Source organism: Notamacropus eugenii, chromosome 4, assembly GCF_028372415.1.
Source record: "Notamacropus eugenii isolate mMacEug1 chromosome 4, mMacEug1.pri_v2, whole genome shotgun sequence".
In the NCBI taxonomy this organism is placed as follows: domain Eukaryota; kingdom Metazoa; phylum Chordata; class Mammalia; order Diprotodontia; family Macropodidae; genus Notamacropus; species Notamacropus eugenii.
In genome coordinates, this window is record NC_092875.1 from 156397750 (window position 1) to 156413712 (window position 15963).

General features: G+C 35.4%; 1 protein-coding gene across 3 annotated transcripts in view; it reads left to right on the top strand.

Annotated features, from left to right (window-relative positions):
• MTERF3 (mitochondrial transcription termination factor 3) overlaps window positions 1-15963 on the top strand; it is a 52625-nt gene that overhangs the window by 19973 nt on the left and 16689 nt on the right. For all 3 annotated transcript variants that reach the window (XM_072603463.1, XM_072603466.1, XM_072603465.1), the window contains exon 4: window positions 1703-1892. In XM_072603463.1, coding sequence (XP_072459564.1) covers window positions 1703-1892 — 190 coding nt within the window. The remainder of the gene's footprint in view (window positions 1-1702; window positions 1893-15963) is intronic.

The window sequence follows — 15963 nt, forward strand, 5'->3', positions numbered from 1 at the left end:
CCTTTCCTCTAGTTTCAAGACCAGCCTACCTCCTTTTCCAGTCAAATGTCTTTAGGGTGATATCTTTTATGTTATTTTCCTGCAGGTAACCTAGTGGTGTAAAAATAATGGGACTGACTGAATCATTGTATAACATTTTGGAATGTTCGTATCTCTAGGAGTGATTGTATCAAGTGTTAATTACAGGTGAAAAATAAAGGACAATTGCTGAGATGGTGAGATAAAACAAATCATTAGTGAACAATGATGACACTACCTTAGTAAAATTCTGCCCTTTTAACTGAGATTAATTAAAGCTTTCCAGAGCATCTCTTTGTTTTAGCACAGCTAGAGGCTGACAGCTCAGGCTGAATGGAATACTTTTACATGTAGAAACTGTAGTACTTTGTTAAAATTAAAGGCTGACCCCATTGTTGATGACATTTAAGCTGTTAGAAAGTGTCCCCTTGGGGGGAGGGTAGGGAGAGGGAGAAAATTTAAAACTTAGGAAAGTGAATGTTGAAAACTAAAAATAAATTAACTAAAAAAAAAAAAGAAAAAAAAAGAAAATGTTCCCCACCCTCATTAATCACAAACTTTTGGAACTAGCTTCCATCTTATTGAGTATTTCAGATCAAGGAAGGGCTTTTCTGTAGGAAGAATTTGTATTTGGTATTTATTTCTGTGAATCCTTTTTATTGTGGAAACCAGTGAAGAAATGATAAAAAAAATATAGTTGAGAGGAAAAGGCATAACTCATAATCCTATTGCTATATAATACAGCCTTGTAGACTTCCTTTTTGAATATCAGGACTTAAATAAGGACCATCATTTTCTTTTTAACTTGTTTGATTTATTTTGAACACTGTCACCAACTTAGTTTAGAAATTATGGAATTCAAGATTTGGAAGAGACTTCAGAGACCACTTGATACAACCCTGAGCAGAATCCCCTTTACAACATAGCTTGTGTGTGACCCAACCACTTTTCAGTGTATTTTCTGTGATGGGGATTTTTTTAGTACCTATCAAGGCAGTATTTTCAGTGATAGGGAGCTCAGTACCTGCCAAGGCAGCCCATTCAACTTTTGGCTAGCTCCAAATGTTAAGAAGTTTTTCCTTGTTGGGCCAATATGTGTTCATCTGTAACTTCTCCCCTGTTGATTCTAGTTTTTCCAGATAAAACAAATTTAACCCTCTTCCACAGTAGATCTCTTGAAATGTTTGAGGACAGGGACGATAATCCCCTGTAAGTCATCTTTTCTGCACAATAAACATTTAGAACATTGTCCTAAATGGAACTGTCCAGAATGAGAATGTTTATATTTGCCCATCTAAATTCTTTTCTGGATATAATGATTACTGAGTGAGAGTGTATTGTATTATTAGAAAGAACACTGGATTTGAAATCTGAAGGCCTGGATTCAGGTACTGAGATTATCGCTTACTGGTTTTTTGATGTAGGGCAAGTCACTTGAATACTCTGTGTCTGATTTCTCATTTCTGAAGGGAGTTACTTAGGTTACCTTTACTTCCTAGAGTTAAGAAACTCAAATGAGATGATACATTTAAGAACTTTGTAACTGTAAAATGTTTTGTAAATATAAGCTACTGTTTGTATTGGTTGATGATATGTAAAAATATAAAATAATTATAATTATAAAAATAATTGTCCAGATATGATGCTTAATGGCTACTCAGCTAATGTGTATCACTTGCTGCAGGGGTCGATTTGTCCAAGCTGGAAAAACGGCCAGGTGCTGGTACTCTCCTTCTGAGACTGGATTTCAGAAACGACATACAAAAAATACTTCTGTTTCTTAAGGATATTGGTGTAGAAGATAACCAATTAGGAGCATTCCTTACCAAAAACTATTTTATTTTAACTGAAGACTTGGAGAATCTGAGGACCAGGTAAGACTAGTCACTAAGTGACTGCTTTCACTAAATACCAAAGATGTTATTATGGGAGGAATATCCTAGTTGTGAAGTACGTCTGTTGTCTTTGTCTCACCAGGGTATTTTGAGGATCAAGTGAGGTAATGAATGTGGAAATGCTTAAAACACAGTAGCAGATTGGAAATGTGAGGTGTTGAGGTAGTTGTTATGTATTCCTGAGGTCTAAAATAAGCATTTGAAACAGAACTCATTTTGTTAACTACCAAACCCTCTCCTTTCCTCACACTATCTTATTGTTCCCAGCAATAACAGTTAATCTTAGTGTATCCCTGACTCGCAGCCTTGGAATAATCTCTACCCTCTTGTTTTCTTCAATATTCTTAGATATATTCCTTCTCTTTTAAAAATGGCCCTAGAACTTAATCGTTTCATGTCTAGGTTGTGCAGCTAAAAAGGTCATCTGTCTCCATCTTCTCCCCACAGTCCAAAATTATTTATTTGGTTGCCTTTACCTATGAGAACCATCACTTTTGTAGTCTTTTTTAAAATTATTTTATTTGTTTTCAGTGTTCTACAATCTGTATAAAGTTTTATAATTGGAAAGGTTCTGTTAGTCTAGCCCCTTTTTTTATCTAGCTCTGTGATTAAGTCAGTTCTCAGAGAATGAAGCGTGATTTCTATTTAGTGCACTCTGAAATTCTTGGATCATGAAGTTGTGGAGAAATAGAGTCCTAAGTTAGGCTTTTTTACTTTCTCCTGGAGTCAAAACAATAAACATTTGTGGTCTAGATACGAAGCTATCATCAAATTTTAATGAATCTCAAAAATCCTTCCCCAAGATAGGGATTTTTTTTTTTCATAATAGATTTAGAAAAAAAGGTTTATCTAAAATTTTTCTCTTGAATTTTCTCTGGTGCTAACTTTCATTAGTGTCTGAATACTATATTCTTTTTGGGCTGTGACATAAGGATTAATTTTTGTTCCAAAAGAGGGGATATAAACACCTAGAGATGAATTTCAGTGTAAATACATGTTTAAGATTTGCTCATTTCAGATAATTTGTCATTTCTCTACATTAATTTGAGTTGGGAGTTAGGTGCAAACCATTTGACTTGCCATTATAGATACATACACATAATCTACAGGCTACTCTGTAGCTTAATGGATAGAGCATTGGGCCTTGAGTGGGCCTTGAGTGAGAAGGAACTGAGTTCATATCCACCTTTAGACATTTATTTAATTAGTATGTAACCCAAGACAGGTCAGTTAACCTCTTTCTGCTCTGTTTCCTCTCTATAAAATGGGGATAATAATAATAAAAGTCCCCTACCCCCTAAGGGTAAAATGAGATAATTTTGTAAAGTAATTTTCAAACCTAAAAGTGCTATATTGATATGAGTTATTATTATTACTGTTATAGTTATGTGTTCTTCAAGGGAAAGGGGAAGTCCCCATAGGCTTTACTTAAAAAAGTTTAAAAGAAAATCCATTTTGTTTGCTTTTCATTTACTCAGTAAGCATTTTTGAAGCACTCGCTGTGTTCCAAGCACTGTGCTGAGTTCTTGGGGTACAAAGACAGATTAACCAGACCTTGCTTATGAGGAGGTTTGTAACTCTCAGGTTATCATGGTCATGGTGTCCTCAGGAGAAATCTCTTGGGACGTCATGTCTTGCATGACTTACGTGATGGACCACCTTTAAGCAATAACCAGCCTTCAGCAATTATGTTGAGTAAGAGCAGCAACAGCCAAGCACGTGAGCTCCGCACACAGTGTATGTGAGCTTCTTGCATGCATGGAAGTAGAATGCCTATGTATACTTTGAGCTAGCTGAGAATAAACGGAGTGCATACCATCCTTGCTCCCGCCTCATTCATTCATGCCTGGAAGGAAGATCTCATGCAGGCATAGATCTTTGGGGGACTCAACAGAGGTTATTTTCTTTTGGAAGGAAAACATAATATATATAAGTAAATATATACAATATAACAAAGTAATTTATAGGAAGAGGGCACCGATAACCAGAGGATCAATATAGGCCTCGGTATAAAAGGATTCTAAGATACAAAGTGAAGAGGAATATGATGCAGACATGGAAATCAGCCCATCAAAGAATGGATATGGGGCACAGACGGTTATGTAGAAAACAGCAAGGAGGCCAGTTTGACTGACATGTGGAACATAGGAATAGAAATAATCTTCAGTCTGCCTGAGAAGGTAGGCTGGGACCAGTTTAGAGAGGACTTTAAGGATCAAACAGAGGCATTTGGTAGTTTCTTCTAGAAGCAGGTTGTTGCCACTGAAACTACCTGAGCTGTGGTCAATGTTCTAGGAACATTACTTTCATAGTTGTATGGAAAACAGATTAGAGGGGAGAGCCCAGCTTCAGGGAAACCAGTTAGGAACTTGTTGTAATGGTCCAAGTGAGGGGTGTTGAGAACCTGAACGAGGGTAGTGATCATGTAAGAGGAGAGAAGGGTATAGGTGGAAACCATGTTGTGAAGATGGAATCACCAATGTTTGGCCTCTGATTGGATTGGTAAGGGAGAAGGGAGAGTTTGAGGATAATACCTGAGTTACAAATTTGGGCAACTGAAACAGTGATGGTACCCTCAGTAGAAATAGGGCATATAGGAGAGCATAGGGTTTGTGGGAAAATATAATTAATTTTGTATTGGACATTTTGAGTTTGAAATACCTGTGGACATCCATTTGAAAATATCCAGTAGGTAGTTTGTAATGTAGGATTGGTATAAAGGGGAAGAGGAGAGGGGAAGGATAGATGCTCTATCACAGTCACATCACAACATGAAAAGGACTTTCTAGAGGCCATCTTGTCCAACCTCCCATTTTATAGATGAGATAACTAACTGAGGGAGGGAAGAAGGAAAGAAGGATTATTTAAATATTTGCTATGTGCTAGGTACTTTGCTAAGCACTTTACAATTATTATCTCATTTGGTCCTCACAACAACAAATGATCTCCATTTTGCAGTTGAAGAAACTGAAGCAAACAGGTTAAGTGACTTGCTCAGGGTGACATAACCAGGAATGTCTGAGGACAGAGGTCTTCCTGACTGTAGGCCTAAGGCTGTTGGCTGCCTTGAGGATGTTCAAGTTGCCCAAAGCCACATAGTAAGAAATGAGAGAATCAGGAATTTGAGTCTCTTCTACCTACTCCACATCCATTGTTCTTTTCCATACACCATTCCTACTTCTAACCCAGATGTTAACCCAATTATCTCATAGGATTTTGAATTAGGTGGAACCTTGGATATCATTTAGTCAAATCCCCTCATATTCCCAGAGCTGTGAAGTGAATTGCCTAAGGTGGCAAGGCAATAGTAGAGGCATAAGTAGAACTCAATTCTGCTGATTCTTAATCCATTACATATGCTAGTTCTCCTTCCAAGCTTGGAGTTCCAGTGTGAGGGACTTGTGCTATCTAATATTATACTAGAAATCTTTCTCTGCCTAAAACAGTAGCTGGTAAATTCTTGACTTGCTAATAATTTCAACTTTCTGAAAACAGAGGAATAAGATTTTATAAGTTTTCCAGTTCCCTCATTTTATAGGAAACTGGGGCTCACAGTTAGTGCTGGGGATGCCAAGATAAAAATGAAGCAATGAGCTTATGTTCCATTGGGTGAGACAGCATGCATATAAATTAGTACAGTACAAAAAATAATTGAAGGGGGAGTGGTGCCCAGGAAAGCAGTTGGGAAGTCCTCGTAGATTTGAGGTGTTTGAGCTGAACTTTGAAAAAAAAAACCTAGGGATTTCAAGAGGTGTACTGAGGAGGAAGTGTTGTAGGGACTGACTAACTGTAAAAGCAAGGAGATGGAAGATGGGAGTGTGGCAGGTGGAAGTACCTATCAGATCCAAAACCTGAGCTCAGGTTCTTATTCCAAATTCAGTGCTTATTTCTTTATACCAGATGCATGATTTGGCAACACGTGCAGTACAAGTAAGGACAAGTGTCTAAATGATGTTGATTAATAAAATGATAGTATGTAAGGTGACATTCTCTGGTTAAGTGACAATATTTTTATTATCTTAGTGCAGAAGGCCACAAAATGTCTTTTTCTTCCTTGTGCCCATGTTTTTTTTCCTCTTAATCTGTATTAAATATTTTTAAAGATTTAAGCCTTCTGCCATAGCTTAAGTAGCTTTTGATTTTACAAAAGGATTATATGTCAGCTTAAAAACTTAGTTTCTGCCAAAAACTTAGTTCTTGCTTTGGGGTGGGGAATCTATCTCTTTGGACTGATAAAACTCATTAACTGAAAAGGTTTTCTAGAGTTACTTAAGGTACATTTAAAAAATTACTTATTTGAGCAAAACCCTTTTGTCAATTAATTAATAACCATGTATTAAACACATAATATGGACCAGGCACTGTGCTAATTGCTGGACATACAAAGACAACGAAAGATTTTCTACCTTCAAATGCCTTACATTGTAATGGGGGAAAGTGCACATATAAATATATACAGAATATTTGTAAGATGAATACATGATAATTTGAGGAGGGATGATTTCATATAGAAAGAGGAAATTGAGTTGAGTTTTGAGGAAAACCAGGGATTCCAGGAGACTTTTCATCCCCTGTGGCAGTTGGAAAATAGAAATAATTGAAAAGAAATTGAAGCATTTGGAAAGAATAAACTGGAAGCTTTGTCCTACATCTATTTATTAAATGGTAAACTTTTGGTTGTAAAAATTGTTTTTGTAAACTTCAAGAGAGTAAGGCTGTGTCTGCTTCTTATATATGTAATTTATGATTTCATTAATGTCAAGACATATCAATGGAGATTGTTGATGTACAACTTTGATAGCTACTGCAGCTGGAAAATTCAGCCTGGTGATGAGTGTTCCCAATTTAGCTAGGTTTATTTTCAGGCAGTAGACATGCATTCTATCACTGGGTCCACACTGGGAATCATTCCAGCTTGTTAGAAACTTCCAGTGCTTGCATTCCCCTGGCATAGCCTTTATAATCAGGGTCACCTCTGTCCTGTGAGGAACACCAGAATAGGACTTTAGAAGAAGCTAATCAATCTGGAAGTGCTTACAATTATATGTACCTTCCCCTGGGCAAAGCTTTTTTCCTTTGGGTTTACTGGCTAGATTTCTTATTCAGAGACCAAGCCTTAAGCCCAATTCACTCTTGAGATCATGGATTTGGATTGTAGGTCCCTGCCCTCTTAGCACAGTGTGAATGTAAATACTAAATAATAACTTTCTTTTGGCCAGGAATCCTGAAGGTGTTCTCCTCCCAGTTTGATTTTTTTTTTAGTTAAAGGGGCCTTCCCTTAATTAAAGAGGCCTGTTCACTGAATGGGCGTATCTCACTTAAAGTGAGAATCTGAAAAGACCTTAGCCTAAAAGGACCTGGTTTCCCGTTGTATCTTGGGCTATCTCCAGGCATCCTGATGAATATCTGGCCACTGGACCCAGATATCTCTGGAGGAGAAAGTGAGGTTGATGACCTTGCACAGCCTTCCCTCCCAAAGTCATGTCATCATCTCCCTGATGTCATGGTCCCCTTTGAGAACAAGGGACAAACACAACAACAAATATGTCAGGCACTTTGTTAAGTGCTAAGGTTGCCGAGAAAAAGGAAAAAAAAATCCCTTCTCTCTACCTTAGAGGTAAATCCCTTACCCTCTAATGGGGCAAACACTATGTATATAATTAGGCATATATAAGATACACATGGAGTAGGCAGATGAGCTTAAAGGGGAAGAAAGCACTAGCAGCTGAGGGAACTAGGAGAAGCCTCAAGGTAGAAGAGGCAATTAAGTCTTAAAAGAAGCCAGGGATTCTAAAAGTCAGAGGAAAGATATTCTGAGCGTGGAACAGTCTATGCAAGGCACAGGTATGTGGAATGGGGCAAGTCTGCCATTATGTCTGAAGTATAGAATGAGAAATGTGCATTAAAAAGCTGGAAAGATGGCGAGAGCTTAGGTAAGTGAATAGCTGTAAATGCCAAACAGAGGACTTTCTATCTTATCAGAAGGTAATAAGAGAGTCATTGGAGTTTATTGAGTAGAGGTGGGTAACATGATCACATGTATGGCTTAAGAAAATCATTTTGATAGTTGTGTAGAGGATAGATTAGAGGAGGTGAACACTTGAATCAGGGATTCCAGTTAGAAGCTTATTATAGTAATCCAGACTAAAAGATAAGAGCTGAATTACAGTGATGATTTTGTGGGTAGAGAGAAGAGGGAGGCATCTGATAGATATTGTGGAGAAAGAATAGACAGTGATTTTTCCTGAAAATTAATTAGATGTGCATTGTTTTCACAAGGTAGGAATAACATTCACTGTGACCTTAACAATTTATAAAAAGGAGTAGGGAGAGAGATAAGGTAGTCTGCTTAGGATTAGAAGCCAAAGAGCTAAATTCAGGATGGGAAATGGTTGACCTTAGGGGTCATATGAACAGCATGTGTCAGTAATGTGCTGTTGTGAGGACAGCCTAAATGACACTTGGTTTTATTGAGTAGGATATATTAAAGACTTCGCAGCTGCTGTATTAGTATTTAGATTATTGTGTCCATTTCTGTCCAGTTTCTCTACATCTTTTCTGAAGTATGATAGAGACTATCCAGAGGAGAGCATAAAAAAATGAACATATGGAGTGCAAAAAAGTTTGAGAAAAAATTTGGGAACCAGCCTGGAGATGGGGAAGGCTTAAGGTAAAGATTTGTGGTATGAAGGAAGATGGTGGAGTATGTTTTCTGTGTCGTGGAGGAACAAATTTTTAAAATGTTTCTAAATTTTCTTTTTAACCTTTTTTCTTTAAAAAAATTTTTTAATTTATTTTGAATTTAAATACAAAAAGACCAAAAAAAAACCCATGTGCACAGCACAACATAAAAAGAGGATTATGAATTTCCAATTCACAGTGTTTACTTATTTTGAAAAACTATGTAATAAATACTACACATCATTTTCAAAGCTATCCTTCTTTTTTTGTGCTTCCTTCTCAGTTTACTTTTATTCTCTGATGTTGCACTTCACATTTTTTTCTCCCTCCCCACCCTGCTCTAGAGAAGCCTACCATTAGACACAAATATGTTTATATTACATATTATATGTTATATATATGTAAAGCCATATTACATATACTTCTATTTTGCACTTTTTTTCTGGAAGTGGATAGCATCTTCTTTTATAGGTCCTTTGTAACTGATTTGAGTTTTTATAAAACTCAAATGACGTGGTTGTGCTCATTTCACTCTTCATTATTTCATACAAGTCTTGCCATGTTTTTCTAAAATCCGTCAGCTGGTCACTTCTTGTAGCACAGTAGTATTCTAGCACAATCATATACTGCAGCTTGTTTAGCCATTCCCCAGCTGACAGGCATCCTCTAAATTTCTAGTTCTTTGCCACCACAAGGAGAACTGTCATAAATATTTTAGAATATCTAAGTTCTTTTCCTTTTTCCCTAATCACCTTGGGAGACAGACCTCATACTATTATTTCTAGGGGAGAGAGTGTACACAGTTTCATAACTCTTTGGACATCATTCCATGTTGCTCTCCAAAATGGTTGGATCAGTTCCCAGTTACTATAACAGTGAAATAAAGTGTCCTTCACTTTTATCTTGTATGATATTAGTCAATTTGATAATTTCTCAAAGTTGTTTTAACTTGCATTTCTCTAGTCAGTCATGATTTAGAGCATTTTTTTCATATGTATGATTTCCTCCAAAAAATTATATTCATATCCTTTGACCATTTATCATTTGGGGAATGAGTCGTATTCTTATAAATTTGGCAGTTCTTTACATATTTGAGATATAAGACCTTTATCTGACAAACTGTCTTTAAAGTTTTTCTCCTGATTTTGTTTTCCTTCAAATCTTAGCTTTACTGGTTTTATTTGTTAAAAAAAAACAAAAACAAAAAACCTTTTAATTTAATGTCATAGAAATTATCCATTTTAGACCTCAAAATGCTCTCTATCTCTTGTTTATTCATAAATTGTTCTCTTATCCATAAGTCTGATAGGTGTATGTTCCATGTTCTACTTTTCTTATGATACCTTTTTTTTATATCTAGGTCATATATCCACTTTTACTGGTAAATGGCATAAGATAATGGTATATGCCCAATTTCTGCCAGATTGCTTTTCAGCTTTCCCAACAATTTTTTTTTTTTTTTACCAAATAATGAATTCTTATCCCCAAAGTTTAAATTTTTACATTTGTTAAACACATAGTTATTGTGATGATTTGCTACTGTGTATTGTACATCTGTTCTGTTTCACTGATCTACCTTTCTATTTCTTAGCCAGTACCAGATAGGCAGTAAACTGCCTTCTAGTGTAATTCTAAGATATGATACTACTAACCCTCCTTTTTTTTCAGTATTTCCTTTGACATTCTTGACCTTTTGCTCTTCCAAATGAATTTTATTTTTTCTAAATCAGAAAAATCATTTTTTGGTAATTTAATTGGGATGGTATTGAAGAAATAGATTTATTTAGGTAAAATTGTAATTTTTATTATTGGCTCTGTCTACCCAGAGATTTTTCCAGTTATTTAAATATGACTTTATTTTTATGAAGTTTTTTATAATTATATTACAAAACAAAACCATTGCCATTTTTATACCAGTATTTTATACTGTCTATAGTTATTTTAAATGGAGTATTTATTACTATCTCTTCTTGCAGGGTTTTGTTGGTTAAATATTGAAATGTAATGATTTTGTGGGTTTATTTTATATCTTGCTAACTTTATTAAAATTATTGTTTCCACTACCTTTTTATTTATATCTTTAGGATTTTTCAAATATATCATCATATCATCTGCAAAAAAGATTTAGTTTAACCTCATTAGCCATTCTTCTTCCTTTGATTCCTTTTTCTCTTCTTTTTGTTACTGCTAGCATGGTACAACAATGAATAATATTGGTGACAGTGGACATCCTTATTTCACTCCTGATCTCATTGGGAAGGCTTCTAGTTTATCCCCATTGTATGATTTTAGGTAGATATAATTTTGAGGAAAAATCCCTTTATTCCAGTGCTTTCAAGTGGTTTTTTTATAGGAATGAATATTGTATTTTCTCAAAAGCGTTTTTGTATCTATTGTTATAATCATATGATTTTTATTACTTTTGTAATTGATATAATCAATTATGTTAATAGTTTCCCAGGTTGAACCATCCCTGCATTCCTGATGTAAATCCCACTTGGTTAAAATCTTTGTAATATACTGTTCTAGTCTCCTAGCTAATATTTTATTTAGGATTTTTGTATCCATATTCATTAATGAAATTGAGCTATAATTTTCTTTCCTTGTTTTTGCTGTTCCTGGCTTAGGTATCAATACCATATTTGTTTCTTAAAAGGAATTTGGTAGGCTGCCTTCTTTATTTTTCCAAATAATTTATTTAATATTGGAATTAGTTGATTTTTAAATATTTGGTAGAATTCATTTGTAAATCCATCTGGTCCTAATGCATTTTTCTTAAGAAGCTCATTTATGGACAATTCATTTTCTTTTTCTAAAATAGGTTTATATTTAAATATATTCTATTTCCTCTTTTTATCTAGGCAGTTAATATTTTTGTAAATATCTTCCATTTCACTTAAATTGTTAAATTAATGGCACATAGTTGGACAAAATAACTCCATATAATTGCTTTGATTTCATCTTCATTAGTGATATATTCATCCTTTTCATTTTTAATAATAGTGATTTGGTTGTCTTCTCTTTTTTAATCTCATTAACCAATGGTTTATCTATTTTATTTGCTTTTTTTCAGAAAATCAACTCCTACTTTTATTTATTAATTCAGTGTTTTTCTTACACTCAGTTTTATTAATCTCACCTTTAATTTTTAAGATTTCCACTTTGGTGTTTAATTGGAGATTTTTACTCATTCTTCTAATCGTTTTTTAAATTGCATAACCAGTTCATTGATCTGCTCTTTCTCAATTTTATTGATAAAAGTATTTAGTGATATAAATTTTCCTGTGATTACTGCTTTTGCTGCATCCCATAGGTCTTAATACGTTGTCTCATTGTCTTTCGGGGCAGCTAGGTGGTGCAATGGATGGAGCAGGAGTCAGGAGGACCTGAGTTCAAATCTCACCTCAGACACTTGACACTTACTAGCTGTGTGACCTTGGGCAAGTCACTTAACCCCAGTTGCCTCATCCTGGGTCATCTCCAGTCATCCTGAAGAATATCTGGTCACTGGATTCAGATGGCTCTGGAGGACAAGTGAGGCTGGTGACCTACACAGCCCTCCGTCACTCAAAACAAAGTCAAGTGCAGGTCATGTTCATTATTTCTCTGATGGCATGGTCTTCTTTGGCAACGAAGGACAAACACACACACACACATATTGTCATTCTCTTCAGTGAAATTTTCAATTGTTTCTATGATTATTATTTAACCCACTCACCCTTTAAGGTTATGTTTTAATTACAATTAGTTTTTAATCTGCATTTCCATGTTCCCTTATTGAGTATGATTTTTATTGCATCTGAAAAGGATGCACTTAATGTTTCTGCTTTTCTGCATTTAACTATAAAATTTTTATGTCATAATATATTCAATTTTTTTAGTCAATATAGTCAATTTTTCTAAAGGTACCATGTACAACAGTGAAAAAGCCGTATTCCTTTCTATTCCCACTCAGTTCTTTCTGGTTATCTATAGTATCTAGCCATATCTAAGATTTTATTCACATCCTTAACATCTTTTTAAAAAAATTTTGTTAGATTTATCTAATTCTGAGAGGGGAAGATTAAAGCCACCCACTGTTAAAGTATTATTATCTATTTCCACGTGTAAGTCATTTAACTTTTCCTTTAAAAATTTGAATGCTATAGCATTTAGTGCATATTGGTTTAGTATTGATATGGCTTCATTGTCTGTGGACCTTTATCATAATACAGTTTCCCTGTTCTCCTCTTTTAATTAAATCTATTTTAGCTTTAACTTTATCTGAGATCATGATGCCTGCCTCTGCTTTTTTTTTTTTTTACCTCAGTTGAAGTATATTCTACACCAACCCCTTATTTTAACTCTGTATCTCTCATTCTAAAATGTGTTTCTTATAAACAGCATATTGTAGTAATCTGATTTTTAATCTGTTCTGCTGTTTTTTGGTTTTATGGGTGAGTTCATCATATTCACATTCAAAGTTATAATTATTCTTTGTTTCGCTCCATCTTAGTTTTTGTCTCATCCTTCTTCCTCTCTCTTTCTACTGTGTCCCCTCCTTACCTATCTACCTCCCTAATCCATTCCCTTTTAAAGAATCTCTCCCTTATCCTTTCCCTTTACCCTCTTAATTATTCTTTAATCTGTCCATGTCTGTCAAAATCCTTCCTTTGTCCTTTCCCCACGTCCTCGTACTCCTGCTTCTTGATCTACACGCCCTTCTAAAAGTCCCCCCCCCTTATCTTGTCGCCTTGCCCTCCTATTTCTTTATAAATTTAGAAGACTTTTATACCCTTCTCTATGTGTACTATTTCCTCTTTAACTCAGTTCTGATGAGAATGAGGTTCCAGCATTGCCCCCCTCTACCCTTTCCTGCTTCTACTCTAACAGTTCTTCCATTCAAACTTTATTTCTGAGTTAATTGCTCCATTTTACCTCTCCCTACCAAATTTTTTTTTTTAACATCATTGCCTCATTTCAACTCAACCCCAAGTCTTCTATCTATGTGTGCTCTTTCAGATTGCTCAAGTAATGGTAACATTCTTTAAGAGAACAGATACTATTTTCCCTTATGAGAAGTAAACTGTTTGATTTTATTGAATCCCTTATAATTGGTCTTTAATGTTTACTTTATGTTTCTCCTGAATCTTATATGTCAGATTTTCCATTGAGTTTTGGTCATTTTGTCTTTCAATTCATTAAATGTATTCAATTAATTCATTAAATAATCCATTTTTAAAAATTCAGGATTGTACTCAGCTTTGCTGGGTAAGTTATTCTTGTTGGCAAACCCAGCTCCTTTACTCTTTGAAATACAATGTTCTAAGCACTCCAGTCTTTTAATAATAGAAGCTGCTAGATTTTGTTAGCCTTTTTGTAGTTCCACAGTACTTAAATTGTTTTTTTTCTTGTTGCTTGTAGTATTTTCTTTTTGACTTGGAAGCTTTGAAACTTAGCTGTGATGTTCCTGTGAGTTTTCATCTTGAGATCTCTTCCAGGTGGTGATTGATGTGTTTTTTCTATTTCTATTCATTCTAGAACTTCAGGGCAATTTTCCTTAAATGATTTTTTTTGCAATATTGTATCCAGACTCCTTTTAAAAAATTATAACTTTCAGTAAATCCAACAATTCTCATATTGTCTCTCCTTGATCTGTTCTCTAGATAATTGCTTTTCCAATGATGTTTTTCATTCTCTTTTTTATTCTTTTGATACTGTTTTATTATTTCTTGAAAGATATTATCTTATAACATCGTTTCTTCTTGCCCAGTTCTAGTTTTTAAAGAATTATTTTTTTCCTTCAGTTTTTTTATCTTTTTTCCAATCGGTTGACTTTCTTTTCATAATTTTCTTGGATTGAGTGGAGTCTGAGTGGCTTTTTAACTTCATGATCTTCTTCTGAGTAGGAACCCAGATCTTCTCTATCCCCATAATAACTATGGTCGGGTTCATTCTCCTTTGCTTACCTATTATTTATTTATTTTATTAGCTTACCATTATAGTCTAGTTCTAGTCCCAAGGTAGAGGACATGCCTCAGACTTTGGGTTTTTCATGCTGTTGTTTTCTGAGTTCTCTCTGGGAGCCCAACCATAGGTACTCCTCTTTACTCTTGAGCCATGAGTAGGGCCCACAACCACACTGTCACTGCAGAGACTCTAGCTCCCTGCTGTCCCTCCCACAGCTGCAAACTTCAGCTCACCCTTCTATTTTGGAATGAAACCAGGGATCTAGCTCTCCTGCAAATGTCCATAGCTAGCAGGGTCCCTGCCCCTCTGCTACAGCACCCACCAGGTATGTGTTCACTCCTCCTCACCCACAGTCCAAGACAGTCTTGTCAGCATAACTGGGCCAGACATCCTGCAACAGAGGAGGATCTTCTGTCTTCCCTTACTCAGGTGTCTGACCCCCTACCCTCTCTTAAGGTGAAAGTTTCTAAACAGGAGCCTGCCACCTGCCCCAGCTGCCTCAGGGCTTGTTTATTGATTCAGCTGTCTGCCTGCAGGTGTTTGCACTTTAGTTGTGCCAAACTTCCACTCTTGAAGGTTGGATCTTTCCTGAGGTCCTCCTAACTTATCTTATACAGTGTCCTTAACATTTCACTTTGGGGTGACATTTTATCTCGTTCTATCTTGAACTAAATTTGGAGATCTGGTATAGTCTTATTCTAGTGTCTTCCTAAATTTTCAAGAAGTTTTTATTTGAGGACTTCTTGAATATCAAGGGGATAAAACATAAGAACTGGCTTCCAAAGAAAACCTGTCTCTGGAGAATTTCAAGAAGAGAATTGGTAGCTCTGTTCTGGTTAATTTATTCACCTGCAGATTACCTTTTGAACTGCTTTTTAGATCCTGCGGGATATAAACATTGAAATGCTAGTAGATAACATCAGAAACTTTCCATGTCACTGAATTTATTCATATAAGCTGTGATTTGATGTTCACAAACACTTCAAAGGGGTGGTTTTCAAAAATGGGCATTGGCTTCTCTGTTCTCATGCTAACATGCTATAAACCAGTGGTGTCCAGCTCAAATAGAAATGAGCCATACGCTGAAATATTTGCCAGCCACATATTGACTTTTGCCACTGCCTTGCTCCTCCCCTTCAGGAGGGATTTTGTTCTTTTCCAACCTTTACTGCACCTTTCCCTCTTATGTGCCCCTTTAGGTGGAGATTCCTTGTATCTCCTTCCTTTATGTGTGGGGATATACATGTGTATATAAATATATGTGTATATGTTTACGGACATCCATATTATATACGTATAGAGATATATACGTATATATCTCTATGTATATACCTTAAAGTCATATAATTTTGTATTACTTTCTGTATTAATGAATCTTGTCATTTTTCCCCATGCAGTAGTTTACTATTTTATTTCTTCA